This window comes from Balearica regulorum, chromosome 2, assembly GCF_011004875.1.
Source record: "Balearica regulorum gibbericeps isolate bBalReg1 chromosome 2, bBalReg1.pri, whole genome shotgun sequence".
Classification (NCBI taxonomy): domain Eukaryota; kingdom Metazoa; phylum Chordata; class Aves; order Gruiformes; family Gruidae; genus Balearica; species Balearica regulorum.
This window is the reverse complement of record NC_046185.1, coordinates 99,397,834-99,413,710: the sequence shown is the minus strand read 5'-3', so window position 1 is coordinate 99,413,710 and position 15,877 is coordinate 99,397,834. Positions and strand designations below refer to the sequence as shown.

Genomic DNA, 15,877 nt, shown 5'->3' with positions numbered 1-15,877 from the left:
ATTCTTTATTCCCCCATTGCAATTTTTGCTTATCTAATCATCAGTTTGAATGCCTGCCTTCTTTTGCATCCTTTTGGATTTCTTTTTTCTGTCTGCCAGCATCCTATGGTCCTTGCTGTGACATGCTCTGCCATGAGCATTTCGTGTGGACCAAATTTTCCAAAGCATAAGGATGCACTTCATAATTAATTATTTTAACTCTCTGAAACACTTGTGTGAAATGCGTTAAAGTTGTATCATCGAAGTATGAATGGTTAAAATTCTTGCGAAGGTCAACTGCTGTCACTTGTGAAAGTAGTTCTGAGAAGGGAAAAGACAGGTGTAGAAGAATTTTATCCACGATCCCAGTGGGTTTTGCTTCGTAGAGTATTAGATGTTTTCAATTGTGTTACGCAAAATGGGGAGAAATGCAAAAGCAATGCAGTACAACCAACAGTCACGCCACACAGACACCTCAGAGAATGTGGTCCTCCAGCTTATGAAAATAAGGGGGCTGTAAGTTGAGGGGCGGGGGGGGGGGGGGGGGGGGTGGTGGTGGTGGTGTTAGGTGTTTAAATTTTTTTCTGCAACCCACAGTAACATAAGTACTTTCTTACCAATTTAATGAAAATGTGGCTGTAACTAATTAAAGGTGGATTATGCATTTTGCCTGACAGAAAGACTTAGCTTTGCACAAAACCTTAGACTTCCAGTTAAGAGACATTGCTAAATTTTCTGCCCTTGTCCTGAGTCTTTGTTGACATTTTCAGTATTTTCCAAAAGGAGAGTTGTTTTCCCAGGGTGCCAGCCACATGTTCTTCCTCCATCCAGTATGTTTTTGCTCTGTGTTCACGTGCATTTACATGGTTTATTTATGTGTGTGGTTTTGTTTTGTTCAGTCTTACAGAAAATAAAGGCAGAACACTAGAAAGTACTGGAGATTTTCTTTTTTCCTCTCGTTCTTTCTTTCCTTTTCTGGTGTGCGCTTGCACTTGTCACGTGTTCCCTCTCTTTCTTCCTCCCTTGCTATCTTCCCAAATCCCCTACTTCAAAGGGGTTGTGGGCAAAGGAAATGTAGTTCAATGGGGCCCTCTCTTGGCCTAATATGGTAATTTACTTCTGCAAAATTCATATCAACGCAGAAGTATTTTTATGAATGAATTCGAGATCAGTTGCATAACTTGAATTTGTTTGGGACCAAAGCTGTTGTTAGTATTGCTAATGTTGCTGTTATTACTATGGTTGTTATCTAACAAGTTGTTTGTTGGCTTTATTTTGTGCGTATGAGTGTATGTGTCTGGAGAATGGATCCCAGGTGCTATGCATAGGTGTGTATGTAGACCAGTTCAAATCCAACAAACAAATTGCTGCAAGACTATGTGCTGGTCCCATTTGCTTTTTAAAAAACAACAAAATTTAAAATCTATTGTACTGTCTTTTACTGCAAGACAAGTGTTCGGTAGAGGAGAGAAAAGAGTGGTCTGAAGACAAATATATGTCAGCAAAACTGAGAAGATAGCTGAAAAGCAAAGATAAAATTATTCGTATCCCTAGTTTCACCTTTAGCTCAAGACTATGAGTCATGTAAGGCTAATGTCAATCACTTTGTTACTATTTGAATTAAATTGACTTCTTTCTTATGCGCTCAGTGTAAGCACTGCCTCGGGATGGAGCTGTGGCATAGACCCCCATTTGGTGAACCTGCGCACCTGGCAGTGTGACCAATTTTTTAGGCTGACTCTGTGTGTGTATGTTTGGTTTGGGGGGAGACATATCAACAGTAGAAAGGTAAGAAAATGCCTACCACAATTTCTTGTTTCTTTTGGTTCCAATCGTCTGATGGGTCCTCAGAGACAAGTACAGACCAGGAACATTGTAGGTGTTGACTGACCAGCCAGAATTTCACATTTGTCAATGTGAAATCCTGAATCCACCTGTTGCTTTGATGGTGGGCTATGACCACGTTGTTTGTTCCACTTGTTTTCAGCTGGAAGACATTTGTTTGCAGCCTATGCCCGTTTGAAGCGTGGTCTGTTCTGGTCTATGTAGTACTGCTGTGTCTTAAACATTATGCTATCCTTTCTGAAAACACTTAAGATACCTGTGGGCATTTCGGGAGGGAAGAGGGAGAAGCACTTGAAAACCATCGTGTTGTGTCTGCTCTAGAAAGATGATTGTCCTAAGGAAGTTTTCAGCGATGTTTCTTTCTTGTGGGGTCTCCTTTGTTAGCGCTCAGAAATAAATGAGTGAACTCCTTATGGTATTCTCAAAGCCAAGTGTTCTCCACTTCAAGACCTGTTTGTCATTGGAATAAAGACACTAAGTCTGAACAAAATAGTGTGCTTATAATCTAGGATTGGAGGTTAGATAGCCAAAGGTTATGTACCTGTTCTGTTCAAGATTTGGCCCTGAGAGATCTAAGCTTTCATTGTGTGGAGGTATTCTAACAACTCCAAATGGTTGTGATAAGTTGCTGTTTTCTTAACTAATTCAGTTTTCCAGAGGTTTGTATCTTGGCAGTTTTAATTCTGGCCTAAAGCTGATGGTGCCAATGGCATGTTTTCCTTTGAAGAGGAAGAGCTGTGAGGATCCTGCCTTTGTCCATGAGCACTTTTTCCATGACTGTGTCTTGTTCTCAGGCCCTGTGTCACCACCCCTTGCTGAAGGAGTGCCCCAGATGGCCCTTCAGACTTCTGGTCACAACTTCTTAAAAAAAGGAATCATAGGAGAGCTGGAGTGACAAGGTGCCTCCATACAGCCTGACTGCTCACTCTGAGGTGTTGTCTTGACTGTACCTGACAGCACAGTAATATAGCCATGGACTCCTTGAAACCTTCTGGAAAACCTCCCATAGAGGAGACTCCACAACATCCATTGACAGATTCTTCCAGCATTTTCCTTTTCTAATAATTAGAATGTTTTCCTAGTTGTGCCTCAGATTATCTTTGCAGACAGTTAAAGGGGTTTTTTGCCCTTGCTTTTCCAAGTGAATGCAGAAAGTGCATTTACTCTCTCTTCTCAGAGGAGTTCCTTATGCATCGGAAGACTGTCATAGAGTTGTCCCATAGTCATCTCTTTCAGACTAAACAAGCCCAGCTCCCTTGGCTTTTCAGTAAAGATCATATTTTCCAAATGCCTGAGCACTTTGTGTTCTTTCAAGACTTGATCCACTAAATTTTTCTCACAGTTTGGGCCCAATGCTGGGTCCAGCCCTGCATAGGAAAGACTGTGCTCCTGTCCCTTGCTTTTCGCGTTCTTAGTAATAGCTCTCAGAGATTTGTGTGCTTTCTACCACCATCACATTTTGCAGCTCACTGTGGTCCCCAAATGTTATTCCTCCCCTGCATGTATTTGAAATGTCCTTCCTAAAAATAGCACTTCCTTTATTTGCAGGAATGTTCTGAAATAAGTTCTTCAAGATTGTATTTGACTTTGACCTTGTCACCAGAGTCCCATCCAGGTGTGTGTCACTGGCAAATTTTACGATAATCCAAGTTACTGATGGAAGTACTTGGTAGAACTGAGGCCAAGACAAGTCCCTGCAGAAAGTTACCTGAAATACCCTCCCAGGATGGCTATGAACTATGACAATGATAACTTCTCTTGAGGATGACTTTCTTTAATCCCTTGTGAAGCCACTTTAGAGTAATTATGTCTAGGATGTGTGTCAGGAGTTTGTTTGATGGAATATCACGTGGGACAGTGACTGGAGCCCTACTGAAGCAGAGGTGCTTCTTTGCCTCCTCAGCCAGGTGTCTGCTAGGAGATGATTAACTTAGCCTGATGTACTATTTTGGCAAAACTATGGGTGGGTTTTTTTCTAGTTTGTTTGTATTATTTTTTGTTTTTAACCTTATCTTATTTATCATTTGTGTGTTTACAAATTAATTGTTTGATGATTTGTTCCAGAATGATTTTAGGGTTTGAAGTTAGGTAGACTCTGCCTGCCCTCCGCTTCTCTCCAAGAGCCATGCCTTAAGTCATCTAGGTACACCTTAGCTTGCTGGGGTTGCCTCCCTAGCTCTTTTGCTGAAATTGGTTATGTTATATATCTGGTAAGTATTCAGTCAGTGGTACTTTCGGTGAAGGCTAATGCAAAAGAAGTGTAAACACTTTAGCCAAAGTGTTGCACTTGGTTTTCTTCCTTCTGTAGTGGTTGATTTCTGCTGGGTTTTGTTGTCTTTGTATTTTTAAGGTGTGTATATAATTTTTTGTGTTTCTTTTTATGTCCCTTGCTAACTGAAGTTTCTTTAGCTCCTTTGCCTTTCTGATTTTACACATGCATGCTTTTGTTGTTGCCCTCAGTCGTGTAATTGTGTTTTGACTTTTTACTGTGATTCTTTTTTAATTTTCCAGTCATTAGAGAACTTTGTGAACAGGCATAATGACCTGTGCTTTGTACCCCTCCTCTAAGTGGGAATTGCTTTCGTTTGGGTTTTTTTGCAGGTGTGTTTTCTTTTTTGTTTGTTTGGAGGTTTATTGTTCAAAGATTTTGGGGGTTTTTTTAAGTCTGTTGTCCTTTCTCTACTGCTGTCACATCTTAGAATTGAAAACTCATTTCATGATCACTGTCACCCAGATTACCTTCCCCTCCCAGTGCTCAATCAATTCTTCTCTATTAGTCTAGATGAACTCTGTAGTCGATGTTCCTGGCTATTTATAAAGCCAGAGATGTTCAACGCTTGTTCTGACTGCTGCAGGCAGGAGGCAATGTCTCAGCAGCTCTCTACTCATGTCTGCTCTGTGGCATGAAAAAGCTCTGTAAAAACAAACCCAGGCTTCCATTTCAAATGCAGAGTACTGCCTAAATTTCAAGGGAAATGGGTAAATGCAGTTCTGTTAGCAAGTGTTTGCTTTCCAGATAATATCTCCTGCATCTTTGGAAAGCTCAAGATAAAAACTCATCAATTAACTGGATTTTCCTTAAGTGCTTCTGCCTTGGAAGCACAGAAAGGACAAGAATATGGATGGGTTTTAAAAGGCTTGTTATTCCTGCTCCAGCTTCTGGAGAAAATGCACAGAGTAAATGTGTGCATGCACACACAGAATCCCCAGGTTCCAGATCCTCGTCCCCAAGTCACTTAATGCAAGACCATAGCATGATCTTTTCAGTCTCTATTTGATCCCTACTTTGTAATATTTTATCCCTACTTTATAAGTCACTCCAATTCTTGCATTTATTTGAGAGAAGCTGCCATGCTTACTAATTTGGCAAGTATTTTGAAATCCCACAGGGAAGTATTATAACTGCAGGGATGGTGTTATTCACCTGCGCGCTGATGAGGGGTGATTGTACTGTGTGTTTTCACTTTAAGCATTTCTATCAATGTTCCTGATTTTTGGATGTGTTTTTCTGCACTCACAGTAGGTTAAGGAGGGGAGAAAACAATCTTTAAAACTTGTTTAAATGCTGAAATTTGCTTGAGGTTTAAATTTCAACTTAATTTGCTTAGTCGTGGAGCTTAGCTTTGGCAGTGCTGAGCTGTTACAATTCCCTTTAATGCTGAGGGTTGCTCTCAGTCCATAACCTGTCTTACAGTTAAAATATAAATTTCTGTTTCATAGCTGGGTTAAAGTGTCTAACAGAACGCAGTGGAGTCCAGCAATTCTAAGTTGCAATGACAATATGGTGTAATAAAATGTGTGTCAGCAAAACTGCCTAGATATCAAACTTTTAAAGAATGTATTAAACTACTGTATACATTTTTTATTTCGAATTAATGAATTCAGCAACAAGATGCCTCCAAGATTTAATATGTATGACAGACTGGATCCTTCCTGGCCATCCTGATCTGTTGGGTGCATAATGTGTTCAATATATCTTTTTTCCTATGTATGTATGTATAGACAGGAGATTGGTTTGAATCTCAGCATGTGGGGGTTTTGGGGTTTGGGGTTTTTTTTGTTTGTTTTTTTTCTGCAAAATATGCCCATTCCAGTTAGAGTAGACAGTATATGCTGGCTAGTTTGTCTGCTCAGTAGTAGTAAACTGTGTGTGCACTTAAGGGAAGTTGGGTGGGAGAGAGAGTGTCTGAGGGCCAGAAAAGGACATAACAAAAGTATTAGTTTGTAAGTCAGACTGCCTGTGTTTTGTGATACTGTAACAGGCTTTCTGGTAGACAAAGAAGGGGGGTAGTGCAAGCAAGGGACCTCACCCTTGTTCATGCCAGAGGCTTCATACGCTCCGAAAGCAAGATTGGCTTTCTGAGGACTTTTTTGGTTCTTTTTTTTGTTTGTTTTTTTTAATATTTCTTTTATTTGTTTATTATAAATGCCCAGTACCTCCTCTTGCCTGGGTGAAAACTGTTATATGAAGATTGTGCAAAGAGGCCAGGAGTCAGGACTGCAGAATATGGTTGTCCAGCAACTGGGACGCTGTGGCTGAGCGGTAACATTATTAATTTACTTCTCTGTTTTCTGTTTCCTTCCTTCTGCTCCCCCTGCAACACTCCTGGCATCGCAGGTTTCTAAAGTCAACGGGATCACTCGAATGTCATCTCCGAGTGCAAATGCAGCCAGTGCCAAAAAGATGAGAGAAGTCAGACCTTCACCGTCCAAAACTGTGAAGTACACTGCAACAGTGACAAAGGGAACTGTCACATACACCAAAGCCAAGAAAGAACTGGTCAAGGAAACCAAACTAAATCACCACAAACCCAGTTCACCTGTCAACCACACAATCTCAGGGAAAATAGAAAGTAGCAATGCAAAAACCCGCAAACAGGTGCTATCCCTTGGAGCATCCAAGTCTAACAATACCGCTGTTAATGGTGTAAAAGTCAATGGCAAGTTGAACCAAAAGACATGCACTAAGGAGGTGGGGAGACAGTTAAGGGAGGGGCTGCGCAATTCAAAAAGGAGGCTGGAAGAGATGAATCACATAGACAAAATACAGTCGCCCACCAAGAGAATGAAAGGGGCCATCGTCAACTTGGCAGAAGCTGCCAGCAAAAAGGCAGCTGTAGAAAAGCCTTTGCTGAATGGACACCTTAAAAAGGAAGTGCCAGAGAAGAGTTTGGAAAGAAATAGGCCGAAAAGAGCCACTGCTGGAAAGAGTACGCCAGGGAAACAAGCACATGGCAAAACTGAAAATGCCTCCTGTGAAAATCGTTCTACCTCTCAAGCGGAGTCCTTGCACAAGCCACAAGACTCAATGGGAAAGCACGAAAAGGGCAGTAGTAAGTCTGGGTGGGGGATGCTGGGGGAGATTCCCATCCTTAGGCCCTCCACCAAGGAATTTCATGACCCACTGATATACATTGAGTCAGTCCGAGCTCAGGTAGAGAAGTATGGGATGTGCAGGGTGATTCCTCCTCCAGACTGGAGACCTGAGTGCAAGCTAAATGATGAAATGCGGTTTGTGACACAGATTCAGCACATACACAAGCTAGGCAGGCGCTGGGGACCCAACGTGCAGCGGCTGGCCTGTATCAAGAAGCACCTCAAATCTCAGGGCATTACCATGGACGAACTCCCACTCATAGGTAAGGGCTGTGGTTTCATTGGCCTTTTGCCGCTGCTTGTTAGCATCCATGTGCGACTTTATGCTCAGTTTGCCTTTATGCTTAACCGAACCCCTGTTCAATTAACACTGCAGAGCACTGGATCTCTCTCTTTATCCATCCATCAGGCACAATGCAGATAGATTGTCGGAGAGCTTTCCTGGGAGACTTTGTATCACCACCTTCCTTCTGCCAGTTCTTTATTTTACCCATGGGGAAAAAAATGCTGTCTGGGGGCTTGGTTTCCAGATTTCAGGATCTTCTCCTTTCCCTGCTGTTTATTTTTGTAGGTAGTACAACTGTGGATATTAATAGCCTCCGTTTAAGTGTTGCCTCAGAATATTTTTCAGATCCTTCCAACAATGGTTTCCAAACAGGTTGCAGTGCTGCCAAGCTTGAATACAAATATTCCCCCCCCCACCCCCCCTTCCTTTAAAAGCATTTAACCAAGGGGGAAAGAAAATATCTCGGAACTGACTTCTGTTTGGGTACTCAGACACTTAAAATCACAAATTTGCAGTGACCTGCTGACATTTAACAACCATTAAGTGTCAAGAATAGGCGGTAAAATGTGGTTGATTGCAAAATGGAGGTTTCATTATTTCTCCCAGCAGGTGTCTGCCAGGGCTAATGCCTGAGTGAGAATCACTTATTTAACAGAATTCTTGGTTTGTGGTCTGCTGTCAAATATGACACGTGACAAAAATGTGACAATAGTTTGTAAAAACATGACAACAGCAGCATACAAATGAACTATGGAATGAGCCACCTCCATCTCTACTGCCTTCGCAGCCAAGACATAGTAACAAACTTGTGGGTTTAATTTCTGTTAGCCCTCCCCTTTGTTTTTGAAGTGTTTTGAGTCAGAGCTTGGAGAACCTGCGTGCTGCAACTTGAGGCTAGAGTTTTACTTTTGAGGCATTATCCAATCAGTCAACTATCAACGCTAGTTGGATTTTCTGTTTAAACCGTTCAAAACACTTCCCCCCCCCTCTGTTTTCAAACTTTATTATGTATCACGTATGTTGAGTAAAATGCATAAAAACACACAAAGAGATTGCACAGTTTATGGTGAACCAATGCAGGGTACAACAGAGAAATGACAGAATTTAAGGAGGAGGAATGAGGGTTACTACTCTGTTGCAATAGTCGTGCAAAAACGTTCAAGGAAATCTGAAAATTAAAATCACTCAAGCAGCAATAAGTGAACATTTTGTATTCCTAATGTATGCAATGGTTGTATGCTAATAGAGGAGAATAATTAATTAAATTTACATTGGCAAGAGAGAGGAAAAAATGTGCAAGACAGCTCGATTAACGCTCCTAGAACAATGTTAACTTTTTAATGAAATACCTTAACTCGGCATTAAGATGGCATTACTGTTAATTATTTGTATTATTTAAGCACCTAAGAGCCTAATTAATATGGAAGGATTCTATTTTGCTGGGTGCTATATAACTGGAGCAAACAGTGGTCTCTTACAAAATTTGCATCCTGTGTATCCTTTCTGCAGTTAATTTCCTACCTATCTTGTATTTAAAATTAAACACAAAATGGAGAAAAGCTGGAGATCATCAGTGTACAAAGATGAAAAATCTGTTGGTTCCAGCAGGAAAGATACAAGATAATCTGTGGTGATAAATGCACACTTATTTAAGTAAACGTGTGTACACGTCCCTCCGTCCAGGCCCAAATCACATTTCCACTGAAGTAAGTGGGAGTTTTGCCAACGACTTGTGTAGTGGCAGTGTATTAAATGGATACCTGAAGATTTAAGATTTCTTTTTGAAAATGAGCTTGCTCATCAGCCAATTAAAAAATATTCCTAACTTTGTGAAATTAAGACAATTTAAAAAAAACCAAAAAACAAACCACTATTTCTGCATAACAGGTGCCAGGTCTCTTATTTAAGTCATTTGCTATAGGTGCTTATAAATGGGGTTAAAACTTTTTTTTTTCTTCTTTCTTTTTCTTTTCCTTTTTCTTTTTTTTTTTTTCTTCCTTCCTTCAGCCTTTCAATGAAAGTTTAAGCAACATGCTTAGGTCATTCCAGGAAAACATCATCCTGAGATAGAAATGCTTCCAAAAGTTATGACTGTGTGAAATGGAATTATAATTGAGACCATTTTGTAAACCTTAGCTGTAGCTGGCCCTATGGAGGATCTGCCAGGCTCCGGTTGAATGATGTGCTACTCGAGCTCTAATATTGCGGAATGATTATGAGCGTTCATTCCATGATGTAGGAGAAAATCACATTTCTTAAATGGTTCATAAACAGTGTTGAAACTAGGACCTTAAGCTGGGTGTGTGTGCTATTTGTCCCACAGGAGAACACGTATAACATTAAACCTGGACCACGCTTCTTTCGAAGTTGGGAGTATGTTACTCAGCTTTATGTAGGTCGCTAAATCTATTGGGATGGAAAGCCGTCTTGAATTATGCCTTCAGCTTATTTGTGAACTGTGTATATAAAACACTAGACCAAAAAAGTAACAGCCTGTAATAGAGGCCAGCCTGAAAGTTGTTTTATGGGGAAGATTAAAGAGGATAGGAAGAAAACCTTTGAAATGTAGGTTATTTTTTCCAATGATGTTGGCCTTTTCTCAGCTTCAAGACTTAACCATTTTGTCGTCCCATAAAATAAATTATTAAACTGAATAAATCTGCTGCCCCATGGCCCTGCCTCCACCCATGTCATAGTCCTCAAAGCCTTACCCTTGTTTTTGGCCGCAGCCAAAAACCTTTCCCCTTTTTTCACACCTTTGCCCAGTGGTGTGTGGGCAGCGTTAGCAAGCAGCCTCTGGCACTGCTCCACCTTAGTTGCAACCGTTACCCCAAAACATTGCACACAAGTTTACAGTGCTGAGCTTCCCTCTGCACTGGATTGGCACAAGTGGTGGAAGAGGGTAAAGCAGAGGGAAGAAGGAAAATTTGGATCAGCTATGAAGCATCTGAGATGCAGCACAGGGAAGTTTGAAGAAAGCAATACTGCTTGCACTAGCAAGCAAGATGGTATGACTGGCCCTTAAGATACTGTAGCTGTGCATCTGACAGTAAATATTTACCATAACACTGCTTCTTGCACTCTGTTGTATAACAGCATTTGTAAGTGCTCTGAAACGGCTATGACATAATGATTTTTTACTTTTCTCAAAGAAAAAGAAGAAGGAGAGAGAATGTGGCGGCAGCGATGTTGACATGAGTTTTGCATTAATTCTCTTTTTTCCTTCAGCAGTGCCCTGTTGAATTGTAGGTGGTCTTTGGTCTGTTTCTTCACTCTTTCTGCTGATGATTTATTTCTGTGCTTTGAGAGTATTTATGATGTTTCTTTTATTGTTCCTCGTCCATTTGGCTGCTTTTTATGCTGCAGTTTGTATAATCCTCCATTTTTATTTTTTGACTGGAGTGTGAAATATGCTAGTCATCTTAAAATATACAAAAACATAATGGAGTATAAAATATGGATGGCCTCAAACTGGAAGAATAATGTGTCTGGAACTTTTTTATGCAGTTGCAGGGACCAGCCCCAAACAACCCTGCCTCCCTTGGTTTTTTTTTTAAAGGATTTTTCTACCTGTAGGGAAATGAATGATGTTACTGTACTCCTTTTAAATACTAACTGTATTTAAAGTATTGTGCAGGCATTAGATGATCAATGTTTCACCTCCAGAAAGGATAGGTACTTGTCTTTTTGATTGCCAGTACGCATCTTGACACTTGTTTTGCTTCTTTCTGGTGTAAACCGGACGTGGGACTGGTGGTAGGTGAGGGGAGGGTGGGAGTGTGCGGGTTTTTAAAGAGCTGGGCAACTCTCATCTCCCTGACCGCTGGGTTGGGTAATGACCAGGAAAAAGATGTGTATCAAGATAGGTGAGCGTGCTCTGAGAAGAGAAGGGAATGAAACTCGAGGAGGAGAGCAAATTTAACCGTAGGGAAGGCTATTGCAAGTAGCAAAATAAGATCTGCTGAATGAATTAAGCTAGCAAAACAGTGGTGCACACTTGTCTTTAGCAGGAGGTGTACGAGATAGGGACAGTCCTGCTCTGGTGCCCAGGTGACCGGAGCTGTATGGGTGGCACGTGCCGTATGTGGCCAGCCTGGTAGCACGCTTGACGTGAGCCACCAACAGCTTTCCTAACCTGCTCCTGTGTTTCCCTTTCCCCTCCTCTGCTGCCTGGCACATGCGGACCCCAGGAGGCTGCGAGCTCGACCTGGCCTGCTTCGTCCAGCTGATCAACGAGATGGGGGGGATGCAGCAAGTGACTGACCTCAAGAAATGGAACAAGCTGGCAGATATGCTGCGCATCCCCAAAACTGCACAGGACAGGCTGGCCAAGCTGCAAGAAGCCTACTGCCAGTACTTGCTCTCCTATGACTCCCTCTCCCCCGAGGAGCACAAGAAACTGGAGAAGGAGGTCTTGCTGGAAAAGGAAATCTTGGAGAAGAGGAAAGGACCTTTGGAGGGACATTCGGAGAATGCCTACAAGTTCCATTCCTTGCCCCGGTTTGAGCCCAAAAACGGACTCATCAATGGCGTGGTTCACAAAAATGGCTTCCGCAACAAGTTAAAAGAGGTCGACGTCCCACTGAAGACGGGCAGGCGGCGGCTCTTTGCTCAGGAAAAGGAGACCACGAAGGAGGACGAGGAGGAAGAGGAGGGAGTTCTTAGCGACTTACACAAATGTATATACAAGGTAATGAGGCAGGCTCTGCCGATTCTGTTTTGCAGAACTGATGATGCTGTCATCAGGGTGGCAGCCGGGTGCAAACCCTGCTGGCTGGAGGGAGCTGATGGGCTGCAGTGCCACCTCCAAGGCAGCAGCGCAGCTGGGCGGTCTGGTGGCTTTATCCTGATCTGCCTGGCTCTTGCGGGATGTCTGGAAAAGCTGGATGGTGTTACTGTCATAACAAGATGCACTGGGCTCTGCTCCCCTTCATCTCCTTGTGAGAGTTCCCTGAATAGCTCTGCCCAATTATCCTTGCAGGCACACTTTTTATTTTCATTTTCTAGTGACATTTAAAGTAATGTTCTGCTTTCTCATTCCTGCTTCTTGCAAGTCTCTTGTTGAGCGAAGTAGCGCTCCACATCAAAACTAACATCACTAGAAATACTACTACGTTTAGAAAGGGCAAATTGAAATGCAAACAATGTTTTCATCCACGATGCCAGATTTTGCTCAGCACTAACAGTCACATGGACGCTTAGTCCTCCACATATCAAGTACATCCATTTACGAAGGAATGCTGACTCTTTCACTGTATTTTATTTGGCAGTCTCCTACTCTGGAGCAGGACTTGGCACTGCAACTCACAGTGTAATTTTGAGTTGCGTTGAATTGTGTAGCTGTGGTCCGAGAGAAATATAGCGTTGAGTGTCTGTGCCCAGTAGAGGAATACGCTGTTCTTCCCCTTCCAGTCTCGCTTCCATCACCAGGAAATGAAGCCAGATAGCCCAAAGTGGCTTATTGTTAAGCTATTTAGGGACTGCATGAGCTCATGACTTGAGCTTTAAAAGCTTGCTTCAGGTTTCTTTTGCAGCCTGTTGTGATTTGTCAGCCCAAAAATTCTTTTACTTAGGGACTCCAGCCTCAATCCCACCTGTGAAAAGCACTCTCTTTGCCATGCTGCTGTTGGAGAGTAGCTTATCTAATGACAGCAGCATTTGTGAAGAGTCAAGTGGCATTTCTGTGCTTAATATCCTGTGCTTAATGATGTTAAATGAAAAATTTGATACAACTTACCCTGACTGCTCTATGAACAAACTCCAACTTAGTGGGGAAATGCCTCCATCATCTTTTCCAGTGCAAGTCCCAAGTTAAAGTTTAGAAGATACAAAGTAACTCAAAAAGCAAGATTGGGATTTTTGATAAGTATCCTAATCAGACTTAGAAAATAAAAAAAGGCAAGCAAGCAAAGTGCAGCTAGTATAACCAGCCTGAGTCTGCCGAGCCCCAGGCCTTTAATCCAAAAGGCTGAGAGCTCCCAGATTGCGGCTGCTGCCCAAAAAGCACTGGCCACACTAATAGCATCAGACCCTGTATGAGTCCAGCAATACCCAGTAGAAATACTTTTGTTCGGAGCATAGAAGCTGCTAGAGACGAGCATTGCTGAGACTGCGGGCCCCCATCCACCAAAGCAGCTGCAGCACACGGAGCGGTTCAGGCAACGCCTTGGGTTGTCCGCCGTGATGCCGGCAGCTTCCCAAACACTGGGGCTTGCCAGTTTGAATCCCATCCCACTCTCCTCTCTGGTGCAGAGACTGAGGGCTGCTGTCACCGGTGATGGACCGGGGAGAAAACAGGGAAACAAATCTGCGGAAAGATCCGTGTTACGGAGTGCCCTGCGGGATGCCTGGTCAGTCTGAGCGCAGAGAGAGTTCATTTTCACAGCACTTGAGGGAAAGCTCTGTAGAAGGACTGATGCGTGAGAACTGGTTATGTCACTTAGAACAAGCCTCAAGACGTAGAAATAAGAAATTATGCAACAATCTTGATGCACCAGAGTAGCCCACAAGGCTTTATAAAATTACTATAGTTCGTCACTAGGCTTTTTAATAAGACTGAGGTGAGGTGGTGCTGGCTTATGGATTTAAGCAGAGGGTACTTCATGGCACTTTATGAAACAAGCCTTTTAATCCTGCATTCTCTGTTTTTCTTAAATGATGGTATCTTGCTGTGCGTGTGTCTGTGGAGGGGGGAATGTTCTTTACCTATTAACATGTTTGTAAGAAAATTTGAAATTTGTTTAACAGAGCACGTCCTCGTGTTACAGTTTCCACAGATGATGGCATTGTAATAGTTCATTTCTAAAGCACATTGCTAATTCCAATTAAAAATAAAAACCACAAAACCAAAAAAACCAAACCCCTACCCCTTTGCTAAATGCCCAGGTCAACAGATTGAGGGCTGGAGGACAACATCACAATCATATGGCTGTAGTCCAGGTTAGGCCATAAAGTCTATGCTTCAGACCATGAAGAGGCCATACATTTAGGATTTCACACAGTAATTTCTGCAGTCAGCACGTGCTTGAGCTGGAACATGTTTTTAGAAAGAGACATCCAGTCTTCCAGGAGCAGTTACCACCATATCGCATGTCAAGGTTAGAGTAAATCTCCTTTGTGTTTGGCTGACTTTCTGCCAGCGCTCCCAAATTATTTTCAATGTTGTTCCTTTCCAGGCTGTAAAGCCTGCTATGCTTTTAAGTGTGTGCTGCAGGCTGCTGCGCTTGCTTTCTTTACTCCTAACTGTATGGCTTTTCTACCTGACTAATAAAATGCCATCGTTTGTAAGTACGTGAAGTAAACTGCTGCCATCAAAGAAGGATCTGCTGCAAGATTTTCACTCTTCTTTCCCCAGTTTTGGCTCTGAAAATATTTTAAAAATCTGTACTGGAGCTGACTGAAAACAGCATTTGTTTCCATACAGAACAAACTGAAGGCTTATTAGCAAGCCCATTAGAGGGACACGTAGAAGATATCACCAATGCAAGTTTTGTCAGCCCTCACATGGAACTGTCCCAGAAATCTCACGCTGAGCCCTTTTCAGCCAGGGACTCAGCTTTTTCAGGCTCTGCTTAACAGGAGTCCCTCCTTCCCGCCTGTGACTATTGCAAAATCTCTGTATTCTGCTCATGTTTATGGTTGCTTTAATGTCTTTAATATTTGTAGTGTTGCAGTGTCCTTCTCTGTGCCTTCCCTCCAGGCGTGGTGGTGGTGGTGATGCTCTGGATTGGCTCTCATGGCCGATGCAGAGGCCATGGAGAAGAATCGGGACAGGATCTAGGAAATGTTGTTCCTTAAACCTTCCTCTGTCATATTGTCGCAGAAACAGACTCTGCTCAGCAGTGTGAAGCTCCCAGGACAGTTGTGGAACTGCTGAAATATTTTTGAGGGTGTTGAAAAGGGTATTTTACTCTTCAGCAATTAATTTTGTGTTCTGGTTAAAATGCTCCATTACAGCATTTTAAATTATTTTCTGAGTTGGCATTAGAAAATTTTACAAGATCCCTCAGATTAAAAAAACCGAACCAACCAAACAACAAAACAGACAACACAACCCCCTCAACCATTTAATTTGTGTTACAACTTTAAGGACACTAAAAAGGTACCGAATTCTTGATAGAGGAAGAAATGAGTATGTGCAGTTGTAAAGGGCTCAACTGTTTTTCTGCTTTTTTCTTGCTTGCTGCGTATCTGAAAAATGGAAAGACGCGGTTAATCTTGGAAGATGATTTCTTATTCTTATTTTTCTGTGTAAGATGAGAGGAAGAGGCAAGTAACTGAAACGAGGAAGCTGCTGCAGAGCATGTGTTGGTTTGTGAGCAGTGAAGTCTATGCTCCAGTGTGACGACTGTTGGTGCTGGCCCTGCGTTTTATGAGAGGTTTTGTTGTAAA

At 42.3% G+C, this 15,877-nt stretch overlaps 1 protein-coding gene across 6 annotated transcripts in view; it reads left to right on the top strand.

Annotated features, from left to right (window-relative positions):
- Positions 1 to 15,877, top strand: part of JARID2 (jumonji and AT-rich interaction domain containing 2) — a 225,334-nt gene that overhangs the window by 186,760 nt on the left and 22,697 nt on the right. For all 6 annotated transcript variants that reach the window (XR_012833951.1, XM_075745108.1, XM_075745111.1 and 3 more), the window contains exons 7-8: positions 6,443 to 7,463; positions 11,677 to 12,176. Coding sequence is in view for 5 of the 6 variants with exons in the window: in XM_075745108.1 (XP_075601223.1) it covers positions 6,443 to 7,463; positions 11,677 to 12,176 (1,521 nt within the window). In the remaining variant the exon portion in view is untranslated. The remainder of the gene's footprint in view (positions 1 to 6,442; positions 7,464 to 11,676; positions 12,177 to 15,877) is intronic.